Source organism: Budorcas taxicolor, chromosome 18, assembly GCF_023091745.1.
Source record: "Budorcas taxicolor isolate Tak-1 chromosome 18, Takin1.1, whole genome shotgun sequence".
Classification (NCBI taxonomy): Eukaryota; Metazoa; Chordata; class Mammalia; order Artiodactyla; family Bovidae; genus Budorcas; species Budorcas taxicolor.
The window spans coordinates 37519501-37539230 of NC_068927.1; the positions used below are offsets into that span (position 1 = coordinate 37519501).

General features: G+C 46.0%; 1 protein-coding gene across 1 annotated transcript in view; it reads left to right on the forward strand.

The window, feature by feature from the left end:
• Positions 1–19730, forward strand: part of CDH3 (cadherin 3) — a 46896-nt gene that overhangs the window by 18109 nt on the left and 9057 nt on the right. Inside the window, exons 3-12 of the mRNA XM_052655797.1 lie at positions 9455–9537; positions 11108–11233; positions 11465–11620; positions 11706–11850; positions 12898–13073; positions 13677–13805; positions 14696–14881; positions 16522–16763; positions 17158–17303; positions 18080–18304. Coding sequence (XP_052511757.1) covers positions 9455–9537; positions 11108–11233; positions 11465–11620; positions 11706–11850; positions 12898–13073; positions 13677–13805; positions 14696–14881; positions 16522–16763; positions 17158–17303; positions 18080–18304 — 1614 coding nt within the window. The remainder of the gene's footprint in view (positions 1–9454; positions 9538–11107; positions 11234–11464; positions 11621–11705; positions 11851–12897; positions 13074–13676; positions 13806–14695; positions 14882–16521; positions 16764–17157; positions 17304–18079; positions 18305–19730) is intronic.

The window sequence follows — 19730 nt, forward strand, 5'->3', positions numbered from 1 at the left end:
TGAAGTCGCTCAGTCGTGTCGACTCTTTGCGACCCCATAGACTGTAGCCTACCAGGCTCCTCCATCCATGAGATTTTCCAGGCAATAGTACTGGAGTGGGTTGCCGTTTCCTTCTCCAGGGGATCTTCCCAACCCAGGGATCGAACCCAGGTCTCCCGCATTGTAGACAGACGCTTTACCATTTGAGCCACCAGGGAAGTCCTTGTATAGATGGTATCATAACACAAAGTTGCTCTCTGATTGATGGACATCTAGGTTGTCTAGACTTTAGCTATTACAATCAATGCATTATTGATTAGTTTGGTAGATAGCTGTGGAAAGGTGATTTTGGACAAGAGGCAGTATCCTGTAAGAACTTAAAGGTACTTGGAGATACATGTTTGTGTTCCCCAATGCATCCCTAGTATTTAGAAGAATGTTGGGCACTTAAAAGCAGGAGTAAATGCTAAGGAGCAGAGGCTGTGCTTTGCTGGAGCAGCCGTGAAGAGATACCCCACGCCCAAGGTAAGAGAAACCCAAGTAAGATGGTAGGTGTTGCAAGAGGGCATCAGAGGGGAGACACACTGAAACCATACTCACAGAAAACTAGTCAATCTAATCACACTAGGACCACAGCCTTGTCTAACTCAATGAAACCAACCCATGCCTGCGGGGCAACCCAAGACGGGCGGGTCATGGTGGAGAGGTCTGACAGAATGTGGTCCACTGGAGAAGGGAATGGCAAGCCACTTCAGTATTCTTGCCTTGAGAACCCCATGAACAGTATGAAAAGGCAAAATGACAGGATACCAAAAGAGGAACTCCCCAGGTCATTAGGTGCCCAATATGCTACTGGAGATCAGTGGAGAAATAACTCCAGAAAGAATGAAGGGATGGAGCCAAAGCAAAAACAACACCCAGTTGTGGATGTGACTGGTGATAGAAGCAAGATCCGATGCTATAAAGAGCAATATTGCATAGGAACCTAGAATGTCAGGTCCATGAATCAAGGCAAATTGGAAGTGGTCAAACAAGAGATGGCAAGGGTGAATGTCAACATTCTAGGAATCAGTGAACTAAAATGGACTGGAATGGGTGAATTTAAGTCAGATAACCATTATATCTACTATTGAGGGCAGGAATCCCTCAGAAGAAATCGAGTAGCCATCATGGTCAACAAAAGAGTCCGAAATGCAGTATTTGGATGCAATCTCAAAAATGACAGAATGATCTCCGTTCGTCTCCAAGGCAAACCATTCAATATCACAGTTATCCAAGTCTATGCCCCAACCAGTAATGCTGAAGAAGCTGAAGCTGAATGGTTTTATGAAGACCTACAAGACCTTTTAGAACTAACACCCCAAAAAAATGTCCTTTTCATTATAGGGGACTGGAATGCTAAAGTAAGAAGTCAAGAAACACCTGGAGTAACAGGCAAATTTGGCCTTGGAATGCGGAATGAAGCAGGGCAAAGACTAATAGAGTTTTGCCAAGAAAATGCACTGGTCATAGCAAACACCCTCTCTCAACAACACAAGAGAAGACTCTACACATGGACATCACCAGATGGTCAACACCAAAATCAGATTGATTATATTCTCTGCAGCAAAAGATGAAGAAGCTCTATACAGTCAACAAAAACGAGACCAGGAGCTGACTGTGGCTCAGATCATGAACTCCTTATTACCAAATTCAGACTCAAATTGAAGAAAGTAGGGAATACCACTAGACCATTCAGGTATGACCTAAATCAAATCCCTTATGATTATACAGTGGAAGTGAGAAATAGATTTAAGGGCCTAGATCTGATAGATAGAGTGCCTGATGAACTATGGAATGAGGTTCGTGACATTGTACAGGAGACAGGGATCAAGACCATCCCCATGGAAAAGAAATGCAAAAAAGCAAAATGGCTGTCTGGGGAGGCCTTACAAATAGCTGTGAAAAGAAGCGAGGCGAAAAGCAGAGGAGAAAAGGAAAGATAAAAGCATCTGAATGCAGAGTTCCAAAGAATAGCAAGAAGAGATAAGAAAGCCTTCTTCAGCGATCAATGCAAAGAAATAGAGGAAAAGAACAGAATGGGAAAGACTAGAGATCTCTTCAAGGAAATTAGAGATACCAAGGGAACATTTCATGCAGAGATGGGCTCAATAAAGGACAGAAATGGTCTGGACCTAACAGAAGCAGAAGATATTAAGAAGAGGTGGCAAGAATACACAGAAGAACTGTACAAAAAGGATCTTCATGACCCAGATAATCATGATGATGTGATCACTAATCTAGAGCCAGACATCTTGGAATGTGAAGTCAAGTGGGCCTTAGAAAGCATCACTGTGAACAAAGCTAGTGGAGGTGATGGAATTCCAGCGGAGCTATTTCAAATCCTGAAAGATGATGCTGTGAAAGTGCTGCACTCAATATGCCAGCAAATTTGGAAAACTCAGCAGTGGCCACAGGACTGGAAAAGGTCAGTTTTCATTCCAATCCCAAAGAAAGGCAATGCCAAAGAGTGCTCAAACTACCGCACAATTGCACTCATCTCACATGCTAGTAAAGTAATGCTCAAAATTCTCCAAGCCAGGCGTCAGCAATATGTGAACCGTGAACTCCCTGATGTTCAAGCTGGTTTCAGAAAAGGCAGAGGAACCAGAAATCAAATTTCCAACATCCGCTGGATCATGGAAAAAGCAAGAGAGTTCCGGAAAAACATCTATTTCTGCTTTATTGACTATGTCAAAGCCTTTGACTGTGTGGATCACAATAAACTGTGGAAAATTCTGAAAGAGATGGGAATACCAGACCACCTAACCTGCCTCTTGAGAAATCTGTATGCAGGTCAGGAAGCAACAGTTAGAACTGGACATGGAACAAAAGGCTGGTTCCAAATAGGAAAACAAATATGACAAGGCTGTATATATTGTCACCCTGCTTATTTAACTTCTATGAGAGTACATCATGAGAAACGCTGGACTGGAAGAAACACAAGCTGGAATCAAGATTGCCGGGAGAAATATCAATCACCTCAGATATGCAGATGACACCACCCTTATGGCAGAAAGTGAAGAGGAACTAAAAAGCCTCTTGATGAAAGTGAAAGAGGAAAGTGAAAAAGTTGGCTTAAAGCTCAACATTCAGAAAACGAAGATCATGGCATCCAGTCCCATCACTTCATGGCAAATAGATGGGGAAACAGTGGAAACAGTGTCAGACTTTAATTTTTTGGGCTCCAAAATCACTGCAGATGGTGACTGCAGCCATGAAATTAAAAGACGCTTACTCCTTGGAAGAAAAGTTATGACCAACCTAGATAGTATATTCAAAAGCAGAGACATTACTTTGCCGACTAAGGTCTGTCTAGTCAAGGCTATGGTTTTTCCTGTGGTCATGTATGGATGTGAGAGTTGGATTGTGAAGAAAGCTGAGCTCCGAAGAATTGATGCTTTTGAACTGTCGTGTTGGAGAAGACTCTTGAGAGTCCCTTGGACTGCAAGGAGATCTAACCAGTCCATTCTAAAGGAGATCAGCCTTGGGATTTCTTTGGAAGGAATGTTGCTAAAGCTGAAACTCCAGTACTTTGGCCACCTCATGCAAAGAGTTAACTCATTGGAAAAGACTGATGCTGGGAGGGATTGGGGGCAGGAGGAGAAGGGGATGACAGAGGATGAGATGGCTGGATGGCATCACGGACTCGATGAACGTGAGTCTGAGTGAACTCTGGGAGACGGTGATGGACAGGGAGGCCTGGCATGCTGCGATTCATGGGGTCGCAAAGAGTCGGACACAACTGAGCAACTGAACTGAACTGAACTGGGCACTTAGGAAACACTCAACTTGTTCTTGAATGAATGCTGTGTTGAAGAACTTGATTTTAGAATATGACCACCCTGGGTTCCACCACCCCACCCACTGGCGAATTGTACCAATCAATTTTTTAGATTACTTTTTAATTGGGGGATAATTACTTTACAATATTGTGTTGATTTATGCCATACATCAGCATGAATCAGCCATAGGTATACGTATGTCCCCTCCCTCTTAAGCCTCCTTCCCACCTCTCTAAATCCACTCACTAGTTGTACAGTGTTGGGCACGCCATCTCACCTCTGAACTCCCATTCTCTCTGGTGATGTAAGAGTCCGTATAAAGTTCTGAGCTTTACACATTTGTGTTCTGTGGTTTTGTCTTACTTGATATTCAAGATGACACTATGAAGTCAGTCTAATTTTCATCTTCCAAATGAGAAAACCTGAATTCCGAATAAGTTAATTCAAATTCTGCATCAACACACTGATGGCTCCAACTTCTGGAGTTTTGAGGAACCTTGCATGTGTCCTTAACGCTTCTTTAAGCCACGCTGAATCACCTAGTGACTTGAAGTATTCCCTTTAAGCTTTTCTTCTTTTTACCTCAAGAAGAAGCTGTGTTTGGTCCTGCCATTCTTGAATACATTTTTTAATAGCATACTTCTCTCCTTTCAAACTAAGGGAAGGTAGGCTTTAGGCTCAAAGCTTTAACAAACAATTGATTCTGGGGCTCCAGAGAAGTCAAGTGCCTTTCCTAGGCTCACCCAGCAAGTTAAGGTCACTGCCTACACAAGAATAGGTCTTCATCTCCAGTAATAATATTAACAGTAGACCCAGCAATAATGCTGGAGAAGGCAATAGCAACCCACTCCAGTACTCTTGCCTGGAAAATCCCGTGGATGGAGAAGCCTGGTGGGCTGCAGTCCATGGGGTCGCTAAGAGTCGGACACAACTGAGCGACTTCACTTTCACTTTTCCCTTTCATGCACTGGAGAAGGAAATGGCAACCCACTCCAGTGTTCTTGCCTGGAAAATCCCAGGGACGGGGTAGCCTGGTGGACTGCCATCTGTGGGGTCGCACAGAATCAGACACAACTGAAGTAACTTAGCAGCAGCAGCAGCAGCCATAATGCATTTTCCTATTTTCCAGCTCTTTACATTTAGTCCTCACAACACTGAGAGATTTACTTTTATTATCCCCAAATCTAGTACTTTTCTCCAAATATCACATTGCCCCACTGGGCATCTAAAAATCAATCTTTGCTATTTCAATAGATGGAGAAGGACAACAGGTAATGGGGGCTGGGGAGGAGATGAGAAAACATACTCTCAAGTGTATCAGAAAGATAACCATAGTGGTTAAAAAAAAATAACTCCATCAGGGCAGGTCTAGGTACCACTTGTAGCTCTTCCATTTCCTAGCCATGTAACTTTAGTGAATTCGCTTAACCTCTCATTTTCCCAATTTAGAAAATGGGTGCTAAAATCTACTTCTTAGGGTGCTTGGTGAAGATTAAGTGAGAAAGTATAAACATGTTAGCTGTAAATAATAGTAATTCATGACGGGAGGGATTCCTGATTCTCGATGGATGCCTGTCGTATTCTAGGCAGCTAGGGCTGCCGTAACAAAGGAACAAGGCCTGAAGGGCTTAAACACAGATTTATTTTCTCACAACGCAAGAGGCTTGAGGTCCTGTATCAGCACGGGCCAGCAGGGGTGGTTTGTATTGAGGAATCTCTCCTTAGCTGGTAGATGGCAGCCTTCTCCATGTGTCTGTACATAGTCTTCTCTCTGTAACTGTCTTGTTTACAAATTTCCTCCTCTTCTTAAAGGACACTCATCATGCTGGATTAGGGCCCACCTTCATGACCTCATTTTAATCTAATCATCTCTTCAAAGGCCCTTTCTCCAAATATGGTCACATTCTGCAGTACTGGGGGTTAGGACTTCAACATATGAATTTGAGGGGGTGGGGACACAATCATGTTAAGAGAAAACTTGGACCTAGAGAAAAATAAGAAAATAAGTTGCTGGTAACTCCAGCCATTGGAAGGCTTCATTTCCTTCCCGTGTTTTTTTTTTTTTCTGTGCAGAGTTACATATACTATATGTGCAGTTTTACATTCTGCATACTGTATCTTCATAGCATACGAACTTCTCTAGATAATTTAAAAACTCTTACTATAGGGATTTTCCTGGTGGTCCAGGGGCTAAGACTTCACACTCCCAATGCGGGGGGCCCTGGATTCAATTCATGGTCAAGGAACTAGATCCTGCATGGCACAACTAAGAGTTTGCATGCTGCAACTGAGGATCCTGCATGCCACAAGGAAGATCCCACATGCCACAACTTAAACTCAGCACAGTCAAATAAATAAATAAATTTGGCAGGGTCCCCATGGGGATCTCCCTGTGCTTGGGGCCCTTTGGAGCTGACTCAGGCCTAGATCTCTTTTTCCCCTCCTCTCGCCAGCCAAGCATGTTGTCACAGCCCAGGACTTCTCAGTGGGGATGTCATCAAGGAGGCAGAGCTGGTTTCTAAGTAATCTCTTTCTCACGGGCACGTTCCAGCTTTCCCATGAAGGAGCCTGCCTTGTGTATGAGCTCTGGGGCGCTGAAGTCAGATCTGTGTGCTTTTAAGACCATTTCCTCCCCCTTCCACTTACAACTCCTCTCCCTGAAAGATGGCCAGTGTCTCTAAGTTCTTTCACCTAGTTTTACCTGCTTTTGAACTTCGTGTTGATAGAATCATGTATGTGTCCTTCTGTATCTGACTTCTATCACTTAACCATGTTTGTGAGATTCATTCATGTTGTCATATGTCCTTGTAATTGATTTATTTCATTATGTGAATATTCCACCACAGTTCTCTTCATTCTACCTTGATGGACATTGAAGCTGTTTCCAGTCTTTAGCTATGATAAATAATGCTGCTCTCAATATTATTATACTTGTCTTTGAGTGAGTGGATCTTTGTTGTGTCTATACCTCAAAGTAAAATTACTGGGACTTGGGGAGCATGTATATTTAGTTTCAGTAAATGCTGCCCAGCAGTTTTCCAAAGTGACTATCCCATCTTGCATTCCTACTTCAGATTGCTTCTTTTCTTTTTTATTGAGGTAAAACTATGCATAACATAAAATCTACCATTTTAACTCTTTTAAAGTAAGCAATTCAGTGGCATTAAGTACATTTAAATTGTTGTGCAACTATCACTTCACCATAGTCCATCTCCAGAACTTTGTCATCATCCCAAACAGAAACTCCATACCCATTAAACAATAACTACCCATTGCCTCCACCAGCCCCACGTAACTTCTGTTCTACTCACTGTTGATTTGAGGATTCTAGGTACCTCATATAAGTGCAGTCACTTTTGTGCCTGGCAGGTGGTACAGTGGTAAAGAATCTGACTGCCAATCTAGGACATGTAGGAAGCTCAGGTTCGATCCCTGGGTCAGGAAGTTCCCTTGCAGTAGGATATGGCAACCCACTCCAGTATTCCTCCCTGGAGAATCCCATGGACAGAGGAGCCTGGCAGGCTACAGTCCGTGAGGTCGCTGAGTCAGACACGACTGAGCATGCAGGCACATAATGACATTTTACTTATCATAATGTTTTCAAGATTCATACAAGTTATAGCATGTGTCAGAACTTCATTCCTTATAAAGAATGTATACTTATACATGTGTGTATATATATTCATTGTATGTTTAGACCACATTGTGTTTGTTTATTAGGTCTTCATGGACACTTGTGTTGTTTCCATCTTTTGGCTATTGTGAATAGAAAATGAAAGAAAGTGAGGTTGCTCAGTCTTGTCCTACTCTTTGCGACCTCGTGGACTGTGGCGTACCAGACTCTTCCATCCATGGGATTCTCCAGGCAAGAATACTGGAGTGGGTTGCCATTTCCTTCTCCAGGGGATTTTCCCGACCCATAGATTGAACCCAGGTCTCCTGCATTGCAGGCAGACGCTTTACCCTCTGAGCCACCAGGGAAGTGAATAGGGATACTATGAAAATACATATATAAGTGTCTGTTTGAGTTCCTACTTTCAGCTCTTTAGGGTGTAAACCAAGAAGTAGAATTGCTGGATCATATGGTAATTTTATGTTTACTTTTGAGCCACCAAACTTTTTCCCAGTGGCTGCAGCATTTCACATTTCCAATGCAGAAGACTTCATCTGTCTTTATATCTTATTTACCTTTTTTTTGGCCTCCCTAGTAGGTTTGAAGTGATACCTCACTGTGATTTTGATTACTGGAGTGAGTAGCCTTTCTCTTCTCCAGGAGATCATCCCAACCCGGGGATTGAACCCAGGTCTCCCGCATTGTGGCGGATTCTTTACCAGCTGAGGCACAAGGGAAGCCCCAAAATGCTGGAGTGGGTAGCTTATCCCTTCTCCAGCACATCTTCCCAACCCAGGAATTGAACCAGGGTCTCCTGCACTGCAGGCAGATTCTTTACCAACTGAATTATGAGGGAAGCTCTTGTATTTCCCAAATGATAGTGGTATTTAGCATCTTTTCATATGCTTACTGGCCAGTTGTATACCTTATTTGAAAAAATGTCTTTTCACCTCCTTTCTTTTTCTTTTTAGACTGGGTTATGTATTTTTTGTTATTCTTGAGATTAGGAATTCATTATATAGCAGAATATTATTTGGAATTCTGTTTTTTTACGTTATATTCTTATATATTGCTTTGAATACTTCATGATGTTCACATTATTTGTGTAGTTTACAGTCTCTCATCTATTATTCTTTCTTTAGAGAAGGGTTTTTAAAACAATTATCATCATCATCTGAAACTAAAGGACAATTTTTCAAAATAGGACACTTGGGAGACCTCACCCTGACCTTTTCATGGCACAGTACTCTCCCTGTGGGCCTTGTAGTGCTGCTGCTTAGGAAACTGACATAGGCCAATGTAAGGGAACCCCTGAGTCAGAGCAGGGTGCTGACAGGCCCAGAGGTACCCCCTGGCAGGTTTCCTAATTACATGCCTGTCCACAGGGAAGGGTGGGTAAGAATACTGGTTGTGAATACTCTCTAGTATATGCCGTGGGGTCAGGCTTCTGAACCTCAATTGTCTCTTCTTTGAAAAGGGGCTAATGCCTACCTTGGTAGCATAGTTGTAAAGATGAAATGGACCCAGTCTCCAGCTTAGCGAATGGTAGTTATTAACTCAGACTGCTTATTTAAAGGGTGGCCAAGCAGGGAGAATTCAGAAAGAACATGACAAGTTGAAACAGCCAAAGGGCATCAGAATGATCAGTGTGGGTGACTGCATAGCAGGATGCATATGGCATGTAGGGAGACATGTAGCCTTCAGAAATGCATTGACTCTTCTGCCTCCAGCTGTGACCCTGGGTCAGCTCTGGGTTTCGTGAGACTCCATGGGTCTCATGTTGCTAAATATCTGTTGTCTTAGTTCTTAGTCCCACAAACCTTGGAGTGGTCCTCCTTCTCAAGACCAAACTTGGGAGCCCATCTGAAACTCATATTTGGTCACACAGCTGGTCAGATGAAGTAAGTCAAGGCTCCTTCTGCACTGGCCTGGAACAGCCCTTGATCCAGTCAGGGGGCTGTTGTCAGGTCTTGGTTCCCATGAGGTAGCTTCCAGAAGCCCCCTCCTTCCTAATACTCTTTTCCTCCCTTCCCCACAGTGGTCTTCACAGACTGCCCTGGGCAAGAGGCGGCCCTGCTGACTGACGATGACTTCATTGTCCTGAACGATGAAACAGTCCAGGTAAAACACCGCGTGCACCTGCAGGACAGGAGAAAGGCGTTCTCCGTGCACACTCAGCTTGCTGCGGCCAGGAGTCCGGGGCTGCTGTGCCTGTCGGGAGCCGCATTACCCCTGCAGAGCGCACAGGGTTAGCCGTCAGTTGCCCATAGCTCCGAGCGTGGGCAACCATCTAAGCAGGGCAGTGCTTGTTGTTGCCCAGTAGGGGGCGCCAGAGTCAGGCCAGTGGGGCTGAGAGCTGCCTTGTGAGTAATGGCCCAGTGCTCTTCCTCCCTGGAATTCCCTGTCCCATCTCCCTTTTTGTCTTTCCCACATCCTGAGGGTAAACCACAAGTGAAGGCGATCCCAACACGGGACAGTCAATCCCAAAATGGCAACCCACTCCATTATTCTTGCCTGGAGAATCCCATGGACAGAGAAGCCTGGCGTGCTACAGTCCATGGGGTCCCAAAGAGTTGGACACGACTGAACGACTTCACTTTCACTTTCTGGGAAGATGGACCTGAAGCTCTGGGCCACATTTCTTTGTTTCTTTTAATTCTTCAAACAGCTAATATATCCACATGGTTCCAAAATTTTAAATATTGAAGTTATAGAACACATAACCTCCCCTTGTGTCTCCTCATCTGCCTAATGCCTTCTCCACCCCTCTAACAAAATACATAGGTTACCCTGTTACCAGTTTCTTTCCTTCTAGAATTGACTTATGTATTTGTTCTATATTTATATTAAATATATTTACATATATTATATATGTAGATATAAAACAGACTTTTCCCTCCTCTTTTTTATGAAAAAAATAACATTTACATGGCTTCACTTTCTCTTTGTACTAAAATACATCAGTATGTGTATGTACAACTAAGTCTCTTTTGCTGTACAACAGTAATTAAGGCAACATTGTAATTCAACTGTACTTCAATAAAAAAATAAACTAAAATAAATAAATAAAATAAAATAAAAAGATACATTCGTAGAACCGAACATTGTAAATCAATTATAATCCAATATAAAATTAAAAATTTTTAATATTTTATAAAATAAATAAGTGAGCAAAAAAAAAAAATCAGTACAAGGCCTCTCACCTTCTCACCAGTAACCACCATTATTGGTTTCTCTAGTATCCCCCAAACTGTGTAAAGGCAGATATGAATATATGCTTTATTTCCCTACCCTTTTACACAAAAGATGGAACAATGCTTAGCACATATTAAGCCCTATATAAATGTTTGCTAAATAGAGTACTAAACTGTTAGTATATTAATCTGTTCTGTACTGTGTTCTTTTTCATTTAAGTGTATATCAAAGATTTTTCCATATCAGCACAGAGAGACCTTCCTCTTCTTCATTTTTCAAGCTGTATACAGTTTTCACTAGATGGATATATTACAGTGTATTTAATTTGGCCTTCTCTGTAAGTGAACACTTAGATTATTTTCAAGTTTTATTTTGCAATAAACCCATCTAGGCCTCTGACCTCTCTCCTCACCCTGAGCTCCTGTAGGTGAGAGGACGGTAGGTGTGTTCCAGGTGTGTTTGCACACCTGGGTTAAGACATCTTCTCTCCCTGCAGGAAAGGAAAGCACTGAAGATCTCCCCACCCACACCTGTCTTACGAAGGCGCAAGAGAGAATGGGTGGTCCCGCCAATATCTGTGCCTGAGAATGGCAAGGGTCCTTTCCCCCAGAGGCTAAATCAGGTATGGCTGTGCCTTCCCCTCAAGAGGCTTGGTGGCTGCAGGGACCCTCATTCAAAGGCCTGAGTGTGAGGCTTCTTGCTGCTGAGCCCTGGGGCCTCCAGAAGGAAAGCCTCAGTGATGCGAGCAATTTCTGATCAGGCGATGCCTCTCTACCCCTCTCCATGGAGGGTTCTTTGCTACAATTGTGAGATCGTTGTCATTTTGTCAGCTGTCATTTTCTTTTGATTCCAGCTCAAATCTAATAAGGACAGAGGCACCAAGATTTTCTACAGCATCACAGGGCCTGGGGCAGACAGCCCACCAGAGGGTATCTTCGCCATAGAGAAGGAAACAGGCTGGTTGTTGCTGAATAAGCCACTGGACCGGGAGAAGATTGCCAAGTATGAGGCAAGTAACCTTTAGCATCCAGCAGGGCCCCAGAGCCTGCTGGGGAGGGGAGTGCCAGACTGACCACAGACCTGTGCCCCCACAGCTCTTTGGCCATGCTGTGTCAGAGAACGGCGCCTCTGTGGAAGATCCCATGAACATCTCCATCATTGTAACAGACCAGAATGACCACAAGCCCAAGTTCACCCAGGATGTCTTCAGAGGGAGCGTCTTGGAAGGGGTGCTACCTGGTAAGGAGACTGGGGAGGTGAGGAGCTATAGAGGTCTCCTGGGCCCAGATCTGGCCTTGGGTCAACTTCTGGAACCATCTGGAGGTCAGCCATACTCTTAAAGGCTGGAAGAATCCTTGACATGTGATATCCTAGGCTGTACATCGGATCACCTGGGATCCTCTTAAAAATCCATATTCCCTCACTCCATCCCCAAATCCCTGAATAAGAATGATCCTAGAGTAGGGACTTTCCTGATGGTCCAGCAGTTAAAACTCTGTACTTTCAATACAGGAGGTGTGGGTTCAACCCCTGGTTGGGGAACTAAGATCCTGCCTGCCATGAGGTGCAGCTAAAAAAAAAAAGAGAAAATTAATTGGGGCAAAATACTAGAGAAATAGGTGCACATTAATGACCTCACAGACAGGTACTATTGGGGAGGACTCCTCCTTTTCCTTTGAGTTGTAGAAAATTATAGAGAAATGTGAATTGGTGAGGCTGCAGTAGACATTTTTAAAAGAAAAACTACCTTCAGCAAGATGGAGCCTCTTCCCCCCGTATTCCAGAAGCCTAGACGTGGTCAGGCCAGGTTGGAATGGTGCTTTAAAGTGGGGGAAACCTAGGCTCCGTCTGTCTCATTACTCTGCTGTTTTGGCTTCGTTCCGAAGATCACCTCATGAATACTGCTGGAGCTCCAGCCGTTACTTCTGGAAGGAGGGAACGAGTGGCAAGAGTAAGCCCCTTAATTCAGAAAAATGCTTCCCCCAAAGCTATTTATCCCATTCGTCACAATTTAGTCTCATGGCCACAGCTAGCTGCAAGAAGCGGTGGGAAATGGCCTTGGTTCCTGGTGGACCTGTGCCCAACCTAGAGTGATTATGATAATTATGTTTCTAAGGAAGTAGGGGAGAATGGGAAGTGGGCAGCAACTAACAGTCTCTGATGAGAGGGGAAGGTGGGTCCAAACTGGCATGCAGGGTGGAACCTCTCAGGGTTCCAGAAGTGGATGAGGCTGAAGTTGGCACTGGGAGGGCAGGGTGCTCACTCATCAGCCCTTCTCCCCCCCAGGCACTTCTGTGATGCAGGTGACAGCCACGGATGAGGACGACGCCGTCAACACCTACAACGGGGTGGTTGCTTACTCCATCCACAGTCAAGAGCCAAAGGACCCGCATGACCTCATGTTCACAGTCCACCGGAGCACGGGCACCATCAGCGTCATCTCCAGTGGCCTGGACCGGGAAGTGAGTGGCCCTTCAGGAAGGGACTGCCTGCCCAGGCCAGGCCCTGACACTCAGAGCAGAAGCCCCTGCCCCAGAGCCCAAGTTGGCCGGGAAGGGCTGCGGCCAGGGCCTGTATTGATGTCCTGCAGCGCCCTTGGACTGGTGGCACTCTGCCAAGCCATCTCATTAAGGCTGAGGAGGCAGCTGTAAAACACAGACATTTGATATTTTCCGTAGGTTTTCTCATTTCCTCTTGGAATGGCTCACTTAGCATGCACATTGCCCAGATTTGTCCCACGTGTACCACAAAGCAGTTAGCTCCATGGGTACTGGAGTTCCCTAATTCATACCTTTGCCAAACTCCTGCTCAGAGCTCCCCTTCTGGATCCGCCGTGAGTCAGGAGATAGTGCCCAGGCTTCACCCCACGACTGACTGGCCCAGGAAAACCTTTTGGATCCACAGTTCCCCTCTCCCTCCACCCTTGGCTCCTGGTCTTTCCTGCAGTGGGTGAGCAAGGGATCAGGTGAACACTGGAAGGGAGAAACATTCCGCTCCCTCCATGTACACTCAAGGCTGTGCCCTGCTCTCAGTGGCTTCCACTCCTGCTCTCCTTTTCTCCCCAGAGAGTCCCCGAGTACACACTGACCATCCACGCCACAGACATGGATGGGGATGGCTCCAGCACCACGGCTGTGGCCATAGTGGAAATCCTCGATGCCAACGACAATGCTCCCGTTTTTTATCCCCAGAAGGTAACACCCTTTCCTTCATTCATTCTTTCCTTGTCAAATAATGAGGGGCTAAGTTTCTACTTTCTGATGAAACTTCAAAAATAAGCCTGTATTGCTTCAAGTCCCAGCCCCAGCACTTGTAAGCTGTGTGACCTGAGGGGAAGCACCTAACCTCTCTGTGCCCTATTTCCTCATCTGTGAAATGGAGACAGTGTTAATACCTGCCACATTGTTCTGAGTTTTAAATGAAATAATCTATGTACAGTTCTTAGCATAATCCCTAGTACCTAAGTGCTCAATGTGAAAATCTTTGTTGATATGGAAATTCCTAACTTGACTCACACCTACACCTGCCCACCTACCCCCGGTGAATGCTTGTCACTTCACGTGATAGAGGACTCAGTGCCAGTCAAGATGATACCCACCTGCTTCCATCATTAGGTAACTTGGGCTGCTAAATACTGTTCAGGCCTGTGGAAAATTTGTTCTGAATAGCTGATTTCACCATCACGGCCATCTGTTCTAAATTTCCAGAAAAGTCCCTGGTCAGTGCCCCGGAGCCATCAGACACCTAGCCCTTCTTGCCACCTTCCTTGTGCCTTTCTGATCTCAGCTAGATATAGGTGGCTACTCTCCCTGGGGGCGTGGGCACCCAGATGGCTGAGATTCTGGGAGCATCAGGCCTTGGGATGTAGGGAAAGCAGGCCCAGGGTCACTGTGGTGTGTCTGTCCTAGCAAGCTGTGAAGTTGACTCCTGGGGCATTTTGCATCTGTGCATGTCCCAGGAAGGGTGAGCAGCATGGGGCTCCCCTGGAGTTGGGTGGAGGACTCAGCCGGTGAAAAGTGGAGAACCGCCTCTTGGAGGAGTTAGCCTCTCCGCTCTGACAGTGTTGTGTTTTCCACGCTGACAGTACGAGGCCCGTGTGCCCGAGAACACAGTGAGCCATGAGGTGCAGAGGCTGACAGTGACTGATCTGGACGCCCCTAACTCACCGGCATGGCGTGCCACCTACCGCATCGTGGGAGGTGACAACGGGGACCATTTTACCATCACTACTGACCCCGAGAGCAACCAGGGTATCCTGACAACCAAGAAGGTAAGTCGGTTTGGGCTTTGCACAAGGGCCACACCTGGGACAGGGAGGTCTCCAGGACTAGGGGTACCACCTGCCTGGGACGCGTACCTGGGACCACTCAGCAGGAAGTGCACCAGGCCCGTGGCTTGCAACACTCTTCCATCCCTCTTATGTGGGGGAATTCCTTTGTTTAAATCTTCCCCAGAGACCCAGTTCATAAAACAGAGTCACTGATCTAATTGAGGCCAGTCAGTGGGGCCCCTCATCCCAGTGTGTCTAGTGGCTGCTCCTAATTGGTCTTACACAGAGGGTTTGTTTTATTGGAATCCTTGCTAATTTTGCCTTCAATCCATAGTTCACATCTTGGTGTTTGGAGAGTAAAATGTTTTACTTTAGAAGTTTTAAATTACTTTAACTGTTGTAAATTACATCTAGGCGTACCCTTGCCTCTTGAAAAATCTTGAGTAAATTGACGCTTCAAGAAAATCGGACTAATCCTTCTTGATGTCTTTTACCTCTTGGTTTATTATAAAGAATGGCCCAGTTTGAGAAAGAAAGTGAAAGTGAAGTCGCTCAGTCATGTCCGACTCTTTGTGACCCTATGGACTGTAGTCTACCAGGCTCCTCCGTCCATTGAATTTTCCAGGCAAGAGTACTGGAGTGGGTTGCCATTTCCTTCTCCAAGGGATTTTCCCAACCCAGGGATCGAACCCGGGTTTCCGGCATTGCAGGCAGACACTTTACCATCTGAGCCACAATACTTTAAAAGCTGTCCCCTCCTTGAAACGAAAGTTTTGTAATGCCCCTTTCACATTGTAAAATGAATTCTGTTTATAACTTCTCTATAATAACTTACGTAATTTCTAGAAAAATGGAATGCCCTAATTAAAATAAAGGAGAATTTTCAGGAAAAGTTACTGATAATAAAATGCTTCCCTGTGTAAACCTTTGGGCACAACTACACTAGAAAACATGATGAAGTGGTCGATTTCTTGCATCTGTTTGTGGAATCAGCCAAGTGTATTAGATACTTACTGTATGTCGCTGTAGTGAGTCATTCCACAAGTGGTACTGATGTTTTTCCAGAACCTTAAATAAACAACTTGAGGAAAGGCCTGAATAAATTATGAGCTCCCCTCAGAAGTTGCATTCCTAGGAAATTTAGTATAAATTAAAACCACACCAAAAACTTGATTTGTATGGAAAACACATTCTAGGCTGTAAATGTAAACAGAGCTTCACGCCCAGGAATACATGAATGTCCAGGGGGATATTAGCAAGTCCCATGGGACATGGGATAATTCTTTGTGTCCCTGCCCCAACCAGTGGTGTTCCCTGTCATTAGGACACCTAGAAATGCCCTCTCCAAGTTCCGACAACACCCACTATGGAGCATCATCACCCCATTGGGAACCAGTTCTAGGCTTCGGGCTTACTAGTCTAGTTGCCTTTGGGGTGATGGTCTGAGAGGTCCCCACTGGGTATCCACTCCAGAAATGCAGGAGGAAACCAGGAGGCTCTATGGGGCAGGGCAGGGGCAGCATTATTGCTGGTGGGAGCCCCAGCCCCTCGTGGTGGGCCCTCTCTTCCAGACATCACAGCACGGCATGGGGCCTCCTCACAAAATGACGACTCTGGTCCTCCTTCCTGTTCTCTCCCAGGACTTGGATTTTGAGGCCAAAACCCAGCACACTCTGTACGTTGAAGTGATCAACGAGGTTCCCTTTGTGGTGAAACTCCCAACCTCCACAGCCACCGTAGTGGTCCATGTGGAGGATGTGAATGAGCCACCCGTGTTCGTCCCACCCTCCAAAGTCATCAAAATCCAGGAGGGCATCTCCATTGGGGAGCCTGTTTGCAATTACACTGCTCAGGACCCAGACAAGGGGAGTCAGAAGATCAGGTATGCAGGGGCTCGGCTAGAGTTCAGCCAAAGACATGGGTACATTGGATGGGTTGTTTATTATATGCAGCAGTATTTGTTCTAATTGCCATAAAGACTGTTAAATATTTTGACTACCACCCCTGCACAGGGCCTTCCCTTCCTACCCTCCATACAGAGGAGGTTAAGTCCAGGGGACAGGTATTCCCCAATCCCTCTCACATGTCCCTGCTGGCCCCATCCCACCTTCTGCTCAGGAGCCCACTTGGGGGTGAGATGCATTTTCCATGTGATCCTGTCTAGGAGCCCCAAGTCCCATGAAACCCTCTGCTAGTTGACATGAAGAGACTTCGAATGATGACACTAGAACTCTTAAGTATCCTGGGTGTGATTCTTTGCAACTTTTCTGCTCCAGTTACCGCATCCTGAGAGACCCGGCAGGGTGGCTAGCGATGGACCCAGACAGTGGGCAGGTCACTGCCGCAGGGATCTTGGACCGTGAGGATGAGCAGTTTGTGAGGAACAACATCTACGAAGTCATGGTCTTGGCCACAGATGATGGTGAGAGCTCCCTCCAGCCCCCCATGTGGGCCCCTTTGGAGCCCAGGACACAGCACGTCCCCTCTGCAGGCTGAGTGTGATGTGGGGAAGGGCTGTCAGCAATCCTATCTGGGAGCCAAAGTGGTCTCTCGGAGGGGACTTAGAGTGGTCAGTCCTAGGGTTGGCCGGTCCCAGTTTCCTTGAGACCCAGGAGTTCGGAGGTGTCCTAAAGACACCTGCAGCCTGTTTGTGCTTTACTGAGCCTTAAATTGGCCTGTTGGTTTCCCCTTGTGATTGATTGAAAGGGGCTGCCTTACAAGTGTTACAATTGATGAGTGATGTCACGCCACAGCAGGGTTGGGGGTAATGATGTAATGACATCTCTATTTGACACATACTGAACCAAGACCTGGAGGCAGGCGAGAGGTTACTGCAGGGCTGGGAAGCGAAACTTCCCTGAAGCTGGTCAGCAAACGCATCAGCCCTGAGGTGGCCAATCTTTTTCTTTTGCTGATAGATTGGTAGTGGCTGTCTGGATGAAGTCTCTGTGCTGTGATCAGTTAGTAATGTCTGTTGTGGACACAAAATGAGAATGATGGCATGTTTGTCATGCATTTGCCATCACTGGTTTGAAATATAATGAAGCGAGGGCAGGGAAACTCTTGAAAGGTTACAGTTGGACAGTAAACAGGACCCTTCTGAGGTTTATTGGGTAAGTCCTGGGGGAGCTTAATATGGATTCATCGACCCAGCCAAAGGCAGATGCTGAAAAGGGATCATATGTGTGATTTGAACAGGGAGCCCTCCCATCACTGGCACAGGGACCCTCCTGCTAACACTGATGGACATCAATGACCACGGTCCGGTCCCCGAGCCCCGTCAGATCACCATCTGCAACCAAAGCCCTGTGCCCCAGGTGCTAAACATCACAGACAAGGACTTGTCCCCCCACACTGCCCCTTTCCAGGCCCAACTCACACACGACTCGGACGTCTATTGGACAGCAGAAGTCAGCGAGAAAGGTAAGTGGGTGTTGGTGGCAGATGGGTCCTCTTTCCCCCAAGATGCAGCAGCCACCTTCCTGCTCCATCATCCTGTGGGTCACCGAGTTACCGGTCTCCTCAAGAAGGTCAGTCAGGGGAACTCCCTGGCAGTCCAGTGGTTGGGACACCTGGCTTCCACTGCAGGGAGCACAGGTTTGATGCCTGGCCAAGGAACAAGATCCTGCAAGCCGCACAGCCAATAACAAACAAAGATGATGTCAGTCAAATGCTGCTTATTAACTTAGTCTAAACCTTTGGGAATCCACAGGAATCCTTAAAGACCATTCTAGCCCAACCACTTTCCTATACAGTTGGAAGCACTGAGGCCCAGAGAGAGATGGGACATGACTTTCTCACTATGACATAATGAGAGAGTCAGGAACCCAGCACAGTAATAACAACTAATATGCCTGAGCATGCTTGCTATGTGCGCTTCAGATACTTCACATAGATTCAGCTACTGAATCCTCACAACAACCCTGTAAAGCAGGTACTGTTAATCATACATATACATGTATGTGCACCCGTTAGACAGATAGGGAAACCAAGGCTTACAGAAGCTTAAATATCCTGCCGGAAGCATTATGGCTAGAAAATAATGGCCCCAGGATTGGGATGCAAGCACTCTGCTCTACCAGGATCCTCTGCTGCCTACCATTCATCCACCCCTGGCAATTTGCAAGATGCTTTTTATACTTCTTATTTTAAATTTCTACCATCCCCTGTGGTCAGTATTTTTATCCCTATTTACAGATGAGAATCAGGCTCAGAAAGGTTAAATGGTGTGTCCAAAGGCACAGTGTGGGTAAGCAGTGGAAAAGAAGTTGAAGACAAGGTCCCTGGCCCTCGTGCCCCAACCACCACCCTGTCCTTTCTCTTCCCCACCCCTTAACGCTCCTCAGCCTACAGTGGTTTTTCAGTTGTCACAGGACTGAAGAGGGGACTTGCTGGCATCAAATGGGCAAGAACTCAGGTGTGTAAGAACAGTGCCTCCAGGCCCAAGTGCCAATAAGGCCCCTGGAGAAGCTCACCCTGGTTTAAAATGCCTCCCTCTTCCTCTTGGGGCTAGGGTCCCCCAAGAGGGGAATGGGGAACCAGTACATTCAGGTTCTTCCTTGAAGTAACCAAATGCCTTGTGTCTACTGCTGCTGCTGAGCCTGTCCAGAAAGGACTGAAGAGACCTGCCTCAGACACACACACTGTCCCATTTTTATGATTCCTCTGATTTGGGGGAGTATATACCCAGCACCTTTCCTCGAAGAAGCCCAAGTTGGTCTCCTATCACCTCCTTGTGGGCTGGAAGCCGTTTTCCCCTCCCTGACTGTTTGGTTTACAGGGCATAGCCTCTGAAGTCAGAATACCTTGGTTCAAGATCCAGCCCCTCCATTTACCAGCTTGTGATTGT